An 18,704-nucleotide genomic window follows, 5' to 3' on the forward strand; every position below is an offset into this window, starting at 1 on the left:
GGGTAACTGATCAAGAGACTTGATTTGGCTTATGGTTCTGCAGGCTGCACAAGGGGCCCCCAACCTGCTGCTGACGAGGACTTCTGTTGCCCTGTCAGACAGCGCAAAGAAGGTCAAGGGCAGTCAGCCAAACCCAAGGGACAGCTCGGCTTTATCACAACCAGACTCACGGCAACTAACGCACCCCCACCAACCAATCCAGTCCTGACAGAGCAAGAACTGATGGCACCCAGCCATCCAGGAGGGGTGCCCCCAAGCCCGCACCAGGCCCACCTCACAGCACTGCCACACTGAGGGTGAAATTTCAACATGAGACTCGGTGACGACATACCAATCACATCCACATCCCAGCATGTGCTATGACTCAAGACAATCACTTTGAGATGTCGGGAGTTCAGTGATAATGTCCTCGAGCAGTGGTAAAGGTGACAAGGGGTGAGCCCGACAGTGGTCAGGATGGCAGGTCTGCTACGGGCGGGCATGAAGTGAAAAGCGAGGCCATGTAAAGAAGAGGCTCTGTGTGAAGCTGGGCCTAGGGAGTAAGGAGGTGACGCCGGAAGCTGCAGGGGAGAGGAGGCGCTGGGAGACAGTGGTCTCCCAGGAGGGTGAGCGCCTGACTGACCGGAGGTGGGTCCTGGGGAAACAAAAACATGTGTTATCAGCTACCAAGATTCCACAGACACTACCAGATTCTCCTACGGGCATGGCGTGAGGGGCTGCGGGTTTTGGCTGAGATTACAGCAGGATCACAGGCTGGCTGACAGCAAGCTCAGGCTCCTCACAGAATCTCAAATATCAAATCTGTGCCTAGGGGCACCGGTCCATGGGCATCGCTTCTGAGGGGCTCTGGAGAAGCGGGTGAAGTCACCTCCTGTGAAGGGAGGGGAAGTCTTTTTTTTTTTTTTTGAGACGGAGTCTTGCTCTATCACCAGGCTGGAGTGCAGTGGCACGATCCCGGCTGACTGCAACTTCCGTTTTCCGGTTTCAAGCAATTCTCCTGCCTCAGCCTCCCGAGCAGTTGGGACTACAGGCACACACCACCACGCCCAGCTAATTTTTTTTTTTGTACTTTTTTAGTAGAAATGGGGTTTCACCATGTTGGCCAGGATGGTCTCGATCTCTTGACCTCGTGATCTGCCTGTCTCGGCCTCCCAAAGTGCTGGGATTACAGGCGTGAGCCATCGCGCCTGGCTAGGAGTCGTCTTAATAATGAGATCTGGGGCTGGGGTGATGTCTCCACCAGCAGGGAGCATGTCAGGCAGGGCGGTGTCTGTGCTGCCGCCTGCTCAGGATGCTGTCACCATAAGTCCAAGCCCCAGGACGGGCGTCACCTGAGACTCACAAGCTCTGGACTCAGGCAATTGTGAGTTTTCAGCCAATGAGGATGGCATCTGAGGCCCGACCAGGAGCCGCCACAGCCCAAGGTGGTTCACACTCATCTGATGACCTCTGGTGTCGCTGCCAACAATTAAAGGTGGCAACAGATAGGCTCAACAGCCACACTCAATCCCACAAGGGAAACACTGCACAACCCACTCCTCTCCACGACAAACACGTAACGCAAAGGTGCACAGGTGTCTCCATCTAGGATTTATTGTTCACCTTGTAGATTACCTTTATACCGTGGGGATTTAACACCACACAGTCACCAAGCAGCTGCAGCCCCGATGGCCATAAAGGCTGCAGCCAGGGGACACACATTCGAGGCACTCACACAGAAACCTGGCTCTGCTGCGAGTTTAAGGCCTCATCCAGGAAGTGCTGGTGATGCTGCCAAGTGCCATGGACACCAGGACCAGCAGTGTCCCCGGTCTGTTTTCACGGCATGCAAAGGGGCAGCACACACACAAACAGCTCCCTCCAAGAAGGGCCAGATCGCAGCAGCTGCCAGGACTGCTCTGCGCACTGTGGAGAGGATCTGGAGGTCAACGGGGACACTCAGGGCTCTCACCCTCCTGCACTGCCTGAGGTACAAGAATTCCAACATCCCCGCATGTGGGGTGCTGGCTCTCCCTCCACAGCCATGAAACAGGGGCAGCTCATGGTGCTGGCCTCTGACCTTGCCCCTCTCCACTCTGCCCCTCCTTGCACCTGGTGTTTTATCTGAAGGGATCAGGTATGGGAGAAGAACGAGGGCATTTTCATGAAATGTGGAGCTGTGTAATGCCCCACCTTGGCCAGTGTGGGACCCTATAGGTGGAGTCATGCCTAAGAGCACGACTAGGCAACCAGAGCCCACATGGCTAACACAGGATGACATCTGAATCCTCAAGACCCACTCTTGGCCAGGCTGAAACTCAGACAGTGCAATAACCAGACAGGAGAATTTCTACTGGAACAGAGTCATCACTCCAAGAAGGATCAGTGCAGCATCATAAAGGTTCACAATACATCTACAGAACCCCTGGAAAGACACGCCTCTGTTAGCCTACAAGGTTTCAGGACACAGTGAAGCAATTCCTATCTTCTGTACATTTACAATACTTCAAGTGTCAATCCCCGCGTTTACTAAAGGCTGAGGAACGATGTCATGTGAAAACGACCTCACAACGATCCTCACCTTCCTAAGGTTTTCTCCAGTGTTTCATCACAAGGGATCGTCACAGCACCGTGCAGAACCTCAAAGCAACACCGCACCTATCACACATCAGCAGGGTCCTCTCCACTGGATACCGGCCGTATTTTGCAAGACCCAAGAGAACACTAGGGCTTCCTCTGTCCTGATGTTCTAGGGCTCCGGGTGCCTTCCTGCATGCCAGGCTGTGATCAGATGCTGACAGCCTGGCCACGTTCCTCAGGTCATGGGCACCGGGGAGCAAGACATCTTTCACGTCTTCAGCGTAAGCGAGTATAACTGAGGGCTTCCCCACGTTGCTTATATCAGTAAGGTTTCTCATCAGTGTGAATTTGAGTGTGATGGTTAAGGCATGAGGAATTCTTAAAGGACTTTCCACAGTCCTTACATACAAAAAGCTGTGCTTCAGTGTAACTTTTTAAATGTTCTTTTAGGAGATAAAACCGATTATATGCTTTCCCACAGTCCTTACATTTATAGGGTTTCTGCCCTGTGTGAATTCTCCCATGTTTACGCAGGTGAGAGGAGGCGCGGAAGGCCTTCCCACATTCGTTACATAGGTAAGGTTTCTCTCCTGTGTGAGTCCTTCTGTGTTCAATGAGGTGTGAGGAGGAAGCAAAGGCTTTTCCACACTCCTTACATATGTAGGGTTTCTCTCCAGTGTGGGTTCTCACGTGCACGATGAGGTGTGAGGACGTGGTGAAGGCCTTTCCGCACGTTTCACACTCATAAGGCTTCTCTCCAGTGTGAGTTCGCACGTGTTCAGTCAGGCTTGAAGAAACGGTGAAGGTTTTCCCACAGTCCCTACATTCGTAAGGTTTTATTCCAGTGTGAATCTGAATGTGCTTATTCAGGCATGAGGAATTTCTAAAGGACTTCCTGCATATCATACATATAAAGGGCTTCTCCTCTGTGTGAGTTTTCCTATGTTCATTCAGTAGATAAACTCTGTTGTAGGCTTTCCCACAGTCCTTACATTCGTAGGGCTTCTCCCCGGTGTGTGTCCGCTCGTGTTTCGTAAGGCCCGAGCGCCCCGTGAAGGCTTTGCCACACTGCTTACATTCATAGGGTTTCTCTCCAGTATGGATTCTCACATGTTCAGTCAGGCTTGAAGAAACAGTGAAGGATTTCCCACAATCTTTACATTCATAGGGTTTCTCTCCAGTGTGAGTCCTGACATGTTCAGTAAGGCCCGAGGACGTACAGAAGGCTTTCCCACAGTCCTTACACAGGTATGGCTTCTCGCCCGTGTGTGTTCGTACGTGTCTAGTAAGGCCACAGCGCACAGTGAAGGCCTTCCCACAGTAGCTGCACGCGTAGGGTTTTATTCCAGTGTGAATTCGAAGGTGATTATTAAGGCATGAGGAATTTCTAAAATACTTTCCGCAAACCACACATGCAAAGGGCTTCTCCCTCATGTGAGTTTTTAAATGTTCACTCGGTAGATAAAACCTACTGTAGGCTTTCCCACAGTCCTTACGTTCGTAGGGCTTCTCTCCAGTGTGTGTTCGGACGTGCTGAGAAAGACCTGAGCAGCCTGTGATGGCTCTTTCACATTCTTTACATTCACAGGGCTTCTCTGCAGCATGGATACTTACGTGTTGAGTTAGGCTTGAGGCAACAGGGGAGGATTTTCCACGTTCTTTAAACTCACAGGGCTTCTCACCAGCGTGGATTCGCATGTGACTAGTAAGGTATGCAGTGTACCTAAAGGCCTTCCCACATTCCCTGCATACGTGAGGATTCCTCACAGCATGCATTTCAACAGGTGTGGCACAGCCTGGGGAGTGAGCGAGAGCCTTCCCACACTGCTTCCATTTACATGTTCCTTCTCCGTTGTGAGTTCTCACACGACCCTGAAGGTAAGTCTGGTTAAGGAATGCTTTCCCACAGTTGCTGTAGTCAAAAGATCTGTCCCAAGTGCATGTTTGCTGGTAAACAACATTTGGAGTAGGGCTAAAGGCTTTTCCACACTGATTCAACACAGAAAACTGCCCTCCAACTTTGCACAAGGTTTTCTTGTGTGAAATTAAAAAGCCTTTTCCATAATGGTTAGAGACACAACTGCATCCTGTATTTTGAGTCCTCACATGCGAGCTGAGGTCTGAGTGCTCACTGACAGCCTCTCCACACTGCATCCGGTCGCAGAGCCGCCCTCCATTGTGACTTCTTGCCTGCTGGTAAAGAATGAGTGATCATCAGAGGACTGCTGAGGCTTATTCAAAGATCTCACCCAGTTGAAGACAGAAGTATGATGGTGATGACTACGATTTTTGCCATTTCCACGACACACATGCAGCTCCTGCCCTGTACATGTCTTTCAAGTCGAATGACGTGCCCGACGGCGAGAATCCTGTGCCATCTGCTCTAACTTTGAAAAGACTCCTGTCGGTGCTCACCAAACAGCCTCTGCAATCTCAGTACCTCGTTACGTGTGTGCTGATGTGTGTCTGAAGAAACTCTGAACCACCAAGTTTCTTTGTGTTGAGACAGTCTCACTCTGTCACCCAGGCTGGAGTGCAGTGGCGTGATCTCAGCTCACCACAACGTCTGCCTCTCAGGTTGGAGCAATTCTTGTGCCTCAGCCTCCCAAGTAGTTGGGATTTCAGGCGCATTCTGGCACAGAAATTTTCTTTTGTATTTTCAGTTGAGATGGGGTTTTACCAGGTTGCCCAGGCTGGTTTTGAACTCCTGAGCTCAGGCAGTCTGCCCACCTCGGCCTCCCAAAGTGCTGGGATTACAGGCATGAGGCACCGTGCCCGCCAGCACCAAGTTCCAAGACAGGATTAGCTCCTTCCAAATTCCTCACATTCAGAGTGTTCTCTGCAGACAGCCCCCACCTAAGTGAATGCTGCTTCTCTAAAGTCTCTCAATTTTGCTCATTTTCTTTTCCTTTCTTTTTATTTTTTCTTTTGAGATGGAGTTTCACTCTTGTTGCCTAGACTGGAGTGCGATGGCACAATCTTTGCTACCGCAACCTCCACCTCCCAGGTTAAAGTGATTCTCCTGCCTCAGCCTCCCAGTAGCTGGGATTATAGGCATGTACCACCATGCCCAACTAATTTTATATTTTTACTAGAGATGAGGTTTCACCATGTTGGTCAAGTTGGTCTCAAACTCCTGACCTCAGGTGGCTTGCCTGCCTCAGCCTCCCAAAGTGCTGGGATTACAGGCGTGAGCCACTCTGCCCAGCCAATTTTGCTCATTTTCTATAGTGGAATTCACAATCTTTTATGAGTGTGATATATAAAAGCATCTCTCTTGTTCATCTTACCGTTTGTGTCTCATCTGATGCTCTGAACCAAGCTCTGTCCTGCTGAAGTGCTGACCCTTTGCTTTTAAGTCGCCATTCTGAAGCATAAAAGAAAAAAAGTAAGGGTTTGCAGAACAAAATGGGAGGTTAATTGACCTAAAAATGATCAAACTCATCGTTATTTGTTTTCATATAAAACAGCAAAAAAAAAAAGCAAAGATAGATTTGAGGAGTGTGGCTATGTGTAAAAGTTGGAATATAGGAACTGGGAGTCATACTTTAGAAGATTTTAAAATAAATTTGGTCTATAAAAAAATTAATGTGATGGTAAACAGAAACAGTATTATCAATGAAAGAAAGCAAGAAAAATCTGGACAAACAGCATATATTAAAAACACAAAGTTGGTCGGATGTGGTGGCTCAGGCGTGTAATCCCAGCACTTTGGGAGGCCAAGGCGGGCGGATCACTTGAGGTCAGGAGTTTGAGACCAGCTTGATCAACATGGTGAAATCCCATCTCTACTAAAAACAAAAAATTAGCTGGTGTGGTGGCACGTGCCTCTAATTCCAGCTACTCGGGAGGCTGAGGCAGGATAATTGCTGGAACCCGGGAGGTGGAGGCTGCAGTGAGCTGAGATCACACCACTGCACTCCAGGCTGGTGACATAGCGAGACTCCGCCTCAAAACCAAAACCAAACAAACAAACAAAACACAAAAAACACACAAACTCAAAGAACAAACGAGCAGGTTTTTAATGAGATCACAGGGAAGTCCAGATCAGATGGAAACCAAGGAAATATGGGAAGCTCAGGATACCCCAAAACTTGTGAGTCCGATGGCCTCACGTTCTGTGCCAGAATGCATCTTAAAACATACACTCAGGAACCTTCCACACCCACCAAACTTGACATCAACCAGGGATGCTCTTCACACTCACTCACCTTGGAGAACTCCTCTCTGCCCTGCCCTCAACTGCCCTTCCTCCTCCAGCCAACAGATCACACGGGGTTTAAACAGGTGATGTCCTGTACACAGGGAAAGAGACATCAGTGGAAGAGATTCAGGCAAGAGATGACAAACCTACACATGAAATAACTACATTTCTTTCTTTTTCTTTTTTTTTTTTTTTTGAGACAGAGTCTCACTCCGTCACCAGGCACCAGGCTGGAGTGCAGTGGCGCGACCTTGGCTCACTGCAACCTCCGCCTCCCTGGTTCAAGCAATTCTCGTGTCTCAGCCTCCCGAGTAGCTGGGACCACAGGCGCACGCCACCACGCCCAGCTAATTTTTTTGTATTTTTAGTAGAGACAGGGTTTCACCATGTTGGCCAGGATGGTGTCTCGATCTCTTGACCTCGTGATCCGCCTGTCTCGGCCTCCCAAAGAGCAGGGATTACAGGCGTGAGCCACCGTTTCTTTTTTTTTTGAGACAAAGTTTCCCTCTCTTTGCCCAGGATGGAGTGCAACTGTGTGATCTTGGCTCACCACAACTTCCGCCTCCTGGGTTCTCCTGTCTCAGCCTCCGAGTAGCTGGGATTACCTGCGCGTGCTACCACACCTGCCTAACTTTGTATTTTTTTTTGAGACAGAGATTCGCTCTTGTTACCCAGGCTGGAGTGCAATAGCGCGATCTCGGCTCACCGCAACCTCCGCCTCCTGGGTTCAGGCAATTCTCCTGCCTCAGCCTCCCGAGTAGCTGGGACTACAGGCACGTGCCACCATGCTCAGCTAATTTTTGTATTTTTAGTAGAGACGAGGTTTCACCATGTTGACCAGGATGGTCTCGATCTCTTGACCTCGTGATCCACCCGCCTCGGCCTCCCAAAGTGCTGGGATTACAGGCGTGAGCCATCACGCCTGGCCTAACTTTGTATTTTTAGTAGAGACGGGGTTTCTCCATGTTGGTCAGGCTGGTCTCGAACTCCTGACCTCAGGTGATCCATCCACCTTTGCCTCCCAAAGTGCTGGGATTATAGGCATGAGCCACTGCACCTGGCCAAGAACTACATTATTAAAGAAAGCAGTGAAACTGTCGTGAAAGAGCTCAAAGTGCAAATACCCCATCCTTGTGTGCCTCAAAAACACTGGTTATCTCTGAGCACTGGAACCACATTCAGGCTTCAATGCACATGTAAAAACCGCTAAGACTCCTACTGAAATAGGAAATAATGTAAGCACAGAGATTTTCATACAGTTGGGAAACTACTACCCAGTGGTTCTCAGTGGTACAGTGAATCGGCTTCATCTGGAGGGCTTGTTAAGCAGAGATGACAGGCACCCCCCCAGCAGACACTGTGATCCAGCGTGCCACACTGCAGTCTGATAATACACATTTCTAGATGAGTGATGTGACAGTCCTGACCCTAGGGCCACATTCTGGAAACTACCACCCCTGGAGCACGGTAAGGAGAAACACGTATCGGTGCTACAGAAGCTGCAAAGGATGGAGGCCGCCTCACCTACTGAGGCCAGGTTTTCATAGTTTTCCAGCATCACATCCCTGTAGAGGTCTCTCTGAGATGGGTCCAGTAAAGTCCATTCCTCCTGGGTGAAGTCCACAGCCACGTCGTCAAAGGTCACCGAGTCCTAAATCATCACACATGACAGTCAGAGCGCTCGACCTGTCATCAGTGTTCCCTGGAGAATGAGGAAGTGGGGCCCTAGGCCTCCATGGGACCGTGAGGCCTCCCACTGTCTACCCCATGGCCCAACGGTCCTGGGAGCCCTTCTCTGTCCACACACGCGATGTCGGTCTCCCCCATCACATGGCTGGAAAGGCCCCTCTATTTGCACTTTTCTCACCACAACCCCACAGGGCGCCCGTCTCGCCTTACGTCCCTCTCCTCAGCACAGTACAAGCAAGTGATAAGTCGTGATGTGGAAATAAGTTCCCAGAGAGGACACTCTCTCCTTACCATGTGTCAGAGCAGCAGCAAAGTAAGAACCACGCATTCGGTGCCACAGGGTCAAAATAATAAGTAACATTGAAGCCAGGCACAGTGACTCTCGCCTGTAATCCCCGCACTTTGGGAGGCCAAGGTGGGTGGATCACTGAAGGTCAGGAGTTCGAGACCAGCGTGGCCAACATGGTAAAACCCCGTCTCTACTAAAAATAAAAAAAATTAGCTGGGCGTGGTGGTGGACGCCTGTAATCCCAGCTACTCAGGAAGCTGAGGCAGGGGAATCGTGAACCCAAGAGGCAGAGGTTGCCGTGAGCCGAGCTAACGCTGAAGTACTGGGAGGATTTTCACAGTAACACCTGACCAGCTAAGCTCTGCTCCTGGGGTGATTCAGCTAGGGACTCAGTCCTTGAGTGAGGCTTTATTTGCTTTAAGAAGCAGTGGAGGCAAGTCTGTCCAGACAGAAATGTGTCAATCTGATGAATACCAGTATGTTATTTTTAGAAACATACGGTTTTGGCATACCTGATAAGAATCTATCAGCCAGCCAGCCAACATCCCTGCTGCCTGGGTCTGTTCTTCACGAAGGCAGACTAAGTCCTTAGAAACACGACCTCCTAAAAAAGAAAGAAGGCACGCGAGTCCACAGCTGACCCTAATTTAGACGTTTCGTACCCAGAAGTCATTCCATCTTGGCAGGAAATTCCCATGTGGTCCTGCACACTCAGGAAAATACACACACACAGCCACATAGTGCCAGGGTGGTCTGTGTCGCCCAGTGACACAAAAGGTTTGTGAGCTACGCTGCCCATCGGGAAATGGCAATTCTCCTCTTGCAGATACGGAAACGCAAACCCCTTAGAACGTGACTCTTCACGTGCCCACGACAAGAAAACTCATGAAGGAGTTTATGCATCACCGCTTTCCACAGCACACACACCCGGGGCTGACCAACAAGCCCGCGCTCTCTGGCTCACTCCAGCGGCTACGACAGGAACCTGGAGCGTGACTACTGAGGCCCGTCCGTGGGACTCACACTGTGTATCAGGACCTAGAGCAAAGCATCGGAGAAAGAGCAACACCAGGACTCACTGTGGGCCAGGTCAGGGGCTGCCATCCTGGGAGGCTGATGGGAACGTCTGAAGGCTCCGTTCCTGAGGCCAAGGCTGCTGCAGGGCGGCTTGCGAACCTCTGTGGATGGCGCAGTCTACTTCCCTCCTGATGCAGAGACGGCTGGATCTCGATTTCCTACCAACCACAACGAAGAAGCATTACTTCCCAGTTAACAAACCTCATGCCTTAGCTTGTCTCTGCGGATGATACGTGTGAAAGCCACTGTACCCCGGTGACTCTCTTGAGGACTAGTAATACCCGTATCATCTACTCAAGAGCAGTGTATGGGTCAGAAGACACACCAGAAGCCTTATTTAATTATCAGAACAGCCATTCACGAATTTCACTTGGGTTTATACCTAAAATACCCTGGACTCGGAAAACAGGAGTTCGTCCCACTTCATCCACTCAGGAGGTGGTAAAGCAAGACGGCCGGCCGGTACAGGTTCAACCTCCTGGTCGGTTTGTACTCCTGAGCCTGTGATCACTCCCCAGCGGGACAGAAGCAAGCCTAGGGCCGTGCTTTCTTCTTCTACTGACGAGGTGACTAAAACAGTGTAACGCTTCACAGGTCAGGAAAATACGTCCATTCTCTTAGTATACACTGTACTTACTACCGGGTGTCTGAGACGGGGGAAAGGCCCACATGTGTTCAATTTGGTGCCGCCCGCACAGCTCCCTTCCTTGTTTCAAAAAGGGAGGTAAAATTCCGTTCTGTGCCTTACCATCCCCAGAGGACCCGCCTTTCAGGCTGCCCTTATACGCTATGATGACATCATGCTGGCTGGATACAGTGAACAGGAAACCAACACGTTTTAGTTATCTTCATACGAAACATAAAGAGTAGAGGGCTTGGGATTCAGGGGCCAGTTTCTGTGAGTTCAGGAGCCTGGATTACATAAAGACATCCCCTCCAATATGCACCCCCAAGTTACAGCCTCATAAAACCTATAACCAAAAAAGAATCATGACATTTTGCAGATCTTTTAATTTTAGAGGCAGCGTATATAACGGCTTCAATGCTGCATACAGTTGCCTAGAAGGCTGCCAGTGCCAAGTGTGGGTCCGTGCAGCTCAGGTGCAGGACAAGCTTCTCAGGCACTCGGTGGAGATGAGGCAGCAGACCCAGTGACACAGTGTCCATGGTACACAGGTTCCGCTGGAAGCCTCTGGCAGGCACGGATGAGATTTAGAGCACAGCTCTCTGGGGCTTTAGAGTAAACCTACAACCTCTAAACGGCCATCTCTGCAGCTGGCCGGTGACCTTCTGAGAAATGGGCTATGGCTTGCCACCAGTACAGAGCAGAGACGAGCAGCTAACAGCTAGAGAAGGATGGGACAGGAAGCGACTCAGTAATCTGAGACCTCGTGGCCCCCAAAGCATAAGGTACTCACTGTCCGCCCTCTGCCAACCTCTCCTCTGAATTCAACTACTGGTTCATGGGAAGCAGCAAGAAATGGAGGGCCATTTAAACATATCGAGAGAAAACAATACCAAAGGCAACACGCTAGAGAAATGACAGGAACGGTTCTAGGTGAAAAGACGCTAAGACATTAACGGTGGGAATGTGGAAACCTCGAATGGCTCTTAGTCCCCAAATACCCAACAGCGTAACGTTGGAGCCACACTGAGAATTCTGGGCATTACACAGAGTAGGCAGCGGATGATTGTGCCATTTTTAATTTTCTTAGGAGAAATACTAGGGTCTAGCAGGACAACGTTTTTGTCTTTGAGATGCTTCACCAAGTATTTAAAGGCTAAGTATCACGTGCGCAGTTTATTTTCAACTTAATTATGCTCAAATACTGGTCCACAGAAGGCTCATTCACCGGAGACACAGAAAACACGGCCCAATGCTAAAAACGAGTAACACGACCGCAGGATGCTCCCTGCGGCGGACGCTCAGCCTTTAGATTCGGATTTCTCTGCAGCAAAACGTGAGAACGAACACGGTCAGCCGCGCACGCCGTGCACAGCGGGTTCGAGGGCCCCGGGAGCAGCGGGGGAGCGGCCGCGTCCCTCCTCCCCGAGGCGGCGCCGCGCTCCCGCCGCTGTCGCGCGCAAAGGCCGCGGTCCCCGCAGGCGAACGGGCACAGGGAGCGGCGGCCCCGGACACCGGGAATCCACCTGATGCTTCGATCCCAACACGATGTGCCAGAATCAAACACGAACCGTCAAAGCCAAATTCTCACAGAAACACGCCCTCTTCATAGCGAAGGAAGCGGAGGTCCCCTCTCTCACCAGCTCCGCGGAACGGAGGCGCGGCCCGGGTCCACCCGCCGCGAGCGGCGGCGGCGACTCTCCCTTCTGGAACCGGGGGCGACGCGCTACCCGGGGCGCCCGGGCCGAGACCCCCGCGAGCGGCCCCAGGACACGCGCGGAACTCACCAGCGCCGGGACCGGGCGCCGCGAGGACGGGGACCGCTCACGGACAGGCGGAGCCGATGCCGGAAGACAGGCCGGCGCGTCTCTGGCGTCACTTCCGCCTCCTGCCGGCTGGCCGAACCGTTGGCTTCCGGCGCCCGGAAGTTGTAATTTCTTCCGCGAGGAAGCGGGAGGGTCCCGGGGCTGCCTCGGGAACGGGGCTGGAGGCGGAGACAGGCCCGGAGGACCAGGCGGCCGTAAGGATCAGGCCTCTGGGCGCCACTGCGGAGCCGGAACAGACCGAGAGCGCGAGGCTGGGCACAGCCCGGAAGCGCTCGTCGCGAGCGCGGCGCGCGATTTGGCCACGGCGGGAGGCCGCGGGTGCGGAGTGCTCGGTCCCCTCTCCATCGCTACAGGGAGTCGCTGGCCCCGTTCCTTTTTATCTGTCTGAGCTGCTCTTTCCTTGCCTAACGCAGCCATGGCTCGTGGTCCCCAGAAGCACCTGAAGCGGGTGGCAGCTCCAAAGCATTGGATGCTGGATAAACTGCCCGGTGCGTTTGCTCCTCGTCCATCCACCGGTCCTCACAAGTTGAGAGAGTGTCTCCCCCTCATCATTTTCCTAAGGAACAGACTTAAGTGTGCCCTGACAGGAGATGAAGGAAAGAAGATTTGCATGCAGCGGTTCATTAAGATTGATGGCAAGGTCCGAACTGATATAACCTACCCTGCTGGTTTCCTGGATGTCATCAGCATTGACAAGACGGGAGAGAATTTCCGTCTGATCTATGACACCAAGGGTCGGTCTGCTGTACATCGTGTCACACCCGAGGAGGCCAAGTACAAATTGTGCAAAGTACGAAAAATCTTTGTGGGCACAAAAGGAATCCCCCATCTGGTGACTCATGATGCTCGCACCATCCGCTACCCTGATCCCCTCATCAAGGTGAATGACACCATTCAGATTGATTTGGAGACTGGCAAGATCACTGATTTCATCAAGTTTGACACTGGTAACCTGTGTATGGTGACTGGGGGTGCTAACCTGGGAAGAACTGGTGTGATTACCAACAGAGAGAGGCACCCTGGATCTTCCGATGTGGTTCATGTGAAAGATGCCCACGGCAACAGCTTTGCCACTCGACTTTCCAATATTTTTGTTATTGGCAAGGGCAACAAACCGTGGATTTCTCTTCCCTGAGGAAAGGGTATCCGCCTCACCTTTGCTGAAGAGAGAGACAAAAGACTGGCGGCCAAACAGAGCAGTGGGTGAAACGGTCCCTGGGTGATATGTTAGATCTTTATGCGTAATTAAAAGTCATGTGGCATGATTAATAGCAAAAAAAAAAAAAAAAAAAAAGAGTTCCTTTTATCTGTCTGATAAAAAGGAACTCTTAACGGTTGATTCTTTCGCATTTTCTTTTTTTCTAACTTTTTTTTTAGACTGAGAATCGCTCAGTCGCCCAGGCTGGAGTGCAGCGGCGCGATCTCGGCTCACTGCGGCCTCCGCCTCCCGGATTTGTATTTTTAGTAGAGAGGGGTTTCCCCATATTGGTCAGGTTGGTCTTGAACTCCTGTCCCCACGCCCAGCAGTTCCTTTGCATTTTCAGTGCATTTTTTTTTCTGTAAATGTTCATATTTTTCCCTTCAAATACGTGTTTCTGTTATTTTTCTAATGTACTGTAGGGACCAGGACCACCAACACGACGTTGCAAAATAGCACTGCTGGTACCAGGTTTTCTCCCAAGGTTCATTCAGAAATGTAATGTGATTCCAGTAACAATACAGAAAGGCTTTTTTTTTTTTTTGGAGCCAGGCATATTGATAATAGACTTCACATAGAAGAACAAATGTCTAATAACGAAGAAGACGCGGACAAACAGAAGCGCCGTGCCCTACAGATACGAAAACAGCCCTTAAAACTGTGTGGTACTGGCACATGAACAGGAAACAGACAAGTGGAATAACCAGAAAGCAACCCCATAACATGGAAATTTGGTTCATACACATATTTCAGACCAGTAGGACAAATATGCAGTTTATAGTGAAAGGTGCTAAGAGAGATGGTTAGCCGTCTGAGAAATGATGAAATTAAATCTGGACCTCACAGGGATAAATTGCAAACGGATCAGTAATCTACATGTGAAAAACAAAACCACGTGTGAGGTGTTCACGTGATTTCGTGGCTGATTAAGGAACAAGATGTGCCCAGGAGGTGGCAGCAGCACACGAGCTTTGACAGATCATGTTTCTCAGCAGCCTGCCAGGTGTCTGAGTCACAGAGCTCTGAAGTGCAGCAGGGGCTTGCAGTCTTCATAGCCCAGGGTTTATCCTATCTATCGCTAGCAGAGATTGGGCACAATTTCACCAAGTATACAAAGCAAGCACATGCTAAATGGTTTAACACTATGCTTCTTTGGGATGTGTTTTATTTATTTACTATTTATTTGAGACAGAGTCTCCCTCTGTCGCCTAGGCTGGAGTGCAATGGTGCGATCTTGGCTCACTGCAACCTCTGCCTCCTGGGTTCCAGCAATTCTCCTGTCTCAGCCTGCCAAGTAGCTGGAAATATAGGCACCTGCCACTATGCCTGGCTAGTTTTTTTTTTTTTTTTTGAGACGGAGTTTTGGCAGCGTCACCCAGGGTGTAGTACAGTGGCACGATCTCGGCTCACTGCAATCGCGGCTCCTGGGTTCAAGCAATTCTTCCTCAGCCTCCTGAGTAGCTGGAACTACAGGCATGTGCCACCACGCCCAGCTAATTTTTTTGTGTATTTTTAGTAGAGCTTGGGTTTCACTATGTTGGCCAGGATGGTCTCCATCTCCTGACTTCATGGACTGCCCACCTTGGCCTCCCAAAGTGCTGGGATTACAGGTGTGAGCCACTGCACCAGGCCTTGGGATATGTTTTAAGTAACTGAATATTAAAATTTGAGTGTGGCACCAGCAGGCTATTGTAAATAATGGTGCTATGACCATTGTGAACAAATACATCTTAGATCCTTGTTCTCAGCACTTTTGGATATATATGGGAAAGGAATAGCTCTGTCTGATGAGAATTCTAATTTTCTGACAAGCCAGTGCACTGTTCAGAGCTGATGCATCATTTTACATTCCCACAAGCCACGCACAAGGTTCCAGCTGTACCACAGCCAACCAGCACTTACCTCTGATCAAACGGCTACTAGCTACCACCACAGGGGTAACTGATCTCAGTGTGGCTTTTATTTTCATTTTTCTAATGTTTAGTTATGTTGATCATCTTCTCATGTTCTTATTGGCCATCTGTTTATCTTCTTTATTACAAGTCCTTTTTTGAATTAATTTGGTTTTGTTGTTATTGAGTTTTAGTTCTTAATAAACTGAATATTCATCCTTAATGAAACACATGATTTGCAAATATTTCCTCCCATTCTGTGGCTTTTCTTTTCACTCGTTATTATCCTTCGATGCACAAAATTTGTAATACTGATGAAGTCCAGTTCAACTAGTTTTCTTCAGTTGCCTGTGTGGTTGATTTCATAACCAAGAAATCATTTCCAATTCCAATATCATGAAGCTTTTTCCTCTTTGTTTTCTTTTGAGAGTTTTATATGTTAGCTCTTACGTTTAGGTTTTAAATCCATTTTCAATTCATTTTTACATATGGTATAAAGTAAGGGTCCAGCTCCATTCTTCTGCATATAGATATCCATTTTCTCTAGCACCATTTCTCCCCCAGGCTCTACTGAGGTATAACTGACAGGAAAAGAATCATATAAAGATGTGCAACATGCTGCATCGACATCTGCACACATCGATACGTGCACCGTGATCACACAGACTCACACATCCATCCCCTCACCGAGGCACCGTCTTTGAGTGTGGTGAAGATAGTTAAGATCTACAATACGGTGTTATTCACTAAAGTCTCCATGCTGTACATCGCATCCCAGAACTTACTCAGCCTTCGACTTATGTGTGCCATTTGACCAGCATCTCCCCATTCCTTCCACTGACCCCAGCCTCTGGCACCCAACACTGTACTCTCTGCTTCCAGAAGGTCAGCTTGTTTGGATTCCATGTGAGGTTATATAGGATTTCCTTAAAAAAAAAAAAAAAAGGCTAAATAATATTTGTGTGTGTGTGTGTGTGTGTGTGTCATGGTTTTTTTTGTTTTTAGAGATAAGATCTCATGCTGGAGAGAGTGCAATGGCACAGTCATGGCTCACTATAGCCTTGAACTCCTGGCCTCCATCATCCTCCTGCCTCAGGTTCCTGTGTAGCTGGGGCTGCAGGCATGGACCACCACACCTGGCTGCCTTTTTCAAGATTGGTTTAACTAACTGAACTCCATTGAGATTCCGTATGTGCTTGCTTGCTTTATTTATGAGACCGAGTTTTGCTCTTGTTGCCCAGGCTGTAGTGCAGTGGCATGATCTTAGCTCACTGCAACCTCCACCTCCCCGGTTCAAGTGATTCTCCTGCCTCAGCCTCCCGAGTAGCTGGGATTACAGGTGCCCACCACCATCCCGGCTAATATTTTTATATTTTTAGTAGAGATGGGGTTTCTCCATGTTGGTCAGGCTGGTCTCAAACTTCCAACCTCAGGTGATCCGTCTGCCTCGGCCTCCCACAGTGCTGGGATTACAGGCGTGCGCCACCACGCCCAGCCCTTTTATTCATGTTTTTTGAGATGGAGTCTCACTCTGTTGCAGTGGTGGCATGTCGCCCAGGCTGGAGTGCAGTGGTGCCATCTTGGCTCACTGCAACCTCTGCCTCCTGGGTTCAAGCGATTCTCCTGCCTCAGCCTCCCAAGTAGCTCAGATTACAAGCATGTGCACTAGACCTGGCTAATTTTTGTATTTTTAGTAGAGATGGGGTTTCACCATGTTGGCCAGGATGGTCGTGCACTCCTGAACTCAAGTAATCCGCCCGCCTAGGCCTCCCCAAGAGCTGGGATTACAGGTGTGAGCCGCTGCGCCTGGCCTATGCATGGTATTTTAAAGCTAATTTTGGAAGTCCATTAACGTCACTTCTGTCATATTCTGCTGGTCATAGAGACCAACCCTGGTATGACACGTGAGAGGACTACACACAGGTACAAATGTCAGGAAGCAGGAATTACTGGGCCACGTCATCCTCCTAGAACAGGGAAGAATTTGGCAACACCCAACAAGTGCAGGTGCGATCCAGCAACCCTCCTGCTCAAAACTCTCTCTGAAGGGAAATCTCGAACAATTCAAAAACGCCTGAGGGTACTGATTGCCGTCAAGTAGTCAAGCAGCTGAGTACCGCATGTCACATCCGCCGGCGGAGTGCTGCACAGCTCTGGAGATGGAGGTCTCTGTGAGCTCCTCTGGAGTGATTTCCAAGATACACCATTAAGTAAAAATGCAAACTGCACAACAGTAGCTACAGTAGGAAGCCTTTTCTTTAGAAAAATAGACTGGGTGCAGTGGCTCACACCTGTAATCCCAGCACTTCGGTAGAGGTGGGTGGATGACTTGAGGTCAGGAGTTCGAGACCACCCCGGCCAACATGGCGATACCCCGTTTCTACCAAAAAACGCAAAATATAGCTGGCCATGGAGGCGCACACCTGTAGTCCCAGCTACTTGGGAGGCTGAGGCAGAATCACTTGAACCTGGGAGGCGGAGGTTGAGTGAGCCAAGATTGTGTCACTGCACTCCAGACTAGGGGACCGAACGAGACTACATCTTAAAAAAATAATAACAGGCAACAAAATATATATGTATCTTTATCTCTTCATGTCGAATACAAGGAAATACAGATGAGATTATTCAGAAAATAATAGCCCACAGGCTGAGACAGATGGTAGGATGGGAACACGGTGGAAAGGAAAGGATGGGGACAGGGAAAGCTCTCTGAGCGTGTCATTCTGTTCAGTTCTGATGTCCAGAGTTATTTCTTTACAGTCTTAATTCTAAAAAATTAACAGGGGCCAGACATGGTGGCTTATGCCTGTAATCCGAGCACTTTGAGACGCCAAGGTGGGAAGATCGCTTGAGGCCAGGAGTTCAAGACCAGCCTGGCCAACGTGCTGTAACCCCGTCTCTACTAACAATACAAAACAAATTAGCTGGGCTTGGTGGTAGGCGCCTCTGATCCCAGCTACTCGGGAGGCTGAGACAGGAGAACTGCTTGAACCCGGGAGGCTGCAGTGAACTGAGATCGCACCACTGCACTCCAGCCTGGGTGACAGAGTAAGTCTCAAAAAAAAAAAAAAAAAAAAACCCCAACATGGATGGGGGAAAACCCCAAATGTAAAACGCACAGAAACAATCAAACTGAACTCGGTATCAAATGAGTAACGACACCGTGTGAGGACACACAGCAAAGGCTGAGCCTGGGCATTCGAGTAACGACACCGTGTGAGGACACACAGCAAAGGCTGAGCCCGGGCATTCGGGTAACGACACCGCGTGAGAGGACACACAGCAAAGGCTGAGCCCGGGCATTCGAGTAACGACACTGTGTGTGAGGACACACAGCAAAGGCTG

General features: G+C 49.8%; 2 protein-coding genes across 9 annotated transcripts; one reads left to right on the top strand and one right to left on the bottom strand.

The window, feature by feature from the left end:
* Window positions 1-545: 545 nt before the first annotated feature.
* ZNF778 (zinc finger protein 778) lies at window positions 546-12,294 on the bottom strand. Of its 8 annotated transcripts, none has more exons than XR_010340013.1 (7): window positions 9,821-11,681; window positions 9,254-9,345; window positions 8,288-8,414; window positions 6,771-6,854; window positions 5,850-5,926; window positions 2,561-4,752; window positions 546-634 (listed from the first exon to the last, which is right to left on the bottom strand). XR_010340013.1 is itself a non-coding variant. In XM_064369991.1 (7 exons), the coding sequence occupies exons 2-7, from the start codon at window positions 9,843-9,845 to the stop codon at window positions 2,881-2,883; spliced, it is 2,277 nt and encodes a 758-aa protein (XP_064226061.1). In that variant the 5' UTR covers window positions 9,846-9,976; window positions 12,231-12,294; the 3' UTR covers window positions 1,568-2,880. The 8 variants fall into 8 exon arrangements, 7 of the variants coding, with proteins under 7 accessions (XP_064226061.1, XP_064226058.1, XP_064226060.1 ...); XM_064369991.1 differs by lacking the exon at window positions 546-634 and adding an exon at window positions 12,231-12,294 and having other exon boundaries at window positions 1,568-4,752; window positions 9,821-9,976; XM_064369988.1 differs by lacking the exon at window positions 546-634 and adding an exon at window positions 12,084-12,136 and having other exon boundaries at window positions 1,568-4,752; window positions 9,821-9,976.
* Window positions 12,295-12,618: 324 nt separating this feature from the next.
* LOC105726543 (small ribosomal subunit protein eS4, X isoform-like) lies at window positions 12,619-15,587 on the top strand. Its single transcript, XM_064369980.1, has one exon. The coding sequence runs from the start codon at window positions 12,685-12,687 to the stop codon at window positions 13,402-13,404; it is 720 nt and encodes a 239-aa protein (XP_064226050.1). The 5' UTR covers window positions 12,619-12,684; the 3' UTR covers window positions 13,405-15,587.
* Window positions 15,588-18,704: the final 3,117 nt, after the last annotated feature.

The sequence above is a fragment of the Aotus nancymaae genome, unplaced genomic scaffold (genome assembly GCF_030222135.1).
Source record: "Aotus nancymaae isolate 86718 unplaced genomic scaffold, 86718_ANA_hifiasm-v0.15.2.pri h1tg000095l, whole genome shotgun sequence".
Taxonomy (NCBI): Eukaryota; Metazoa; Chordata; class Mammalia; order Primates; family Aotidae; genus Aotus; species Aotus nancymaae.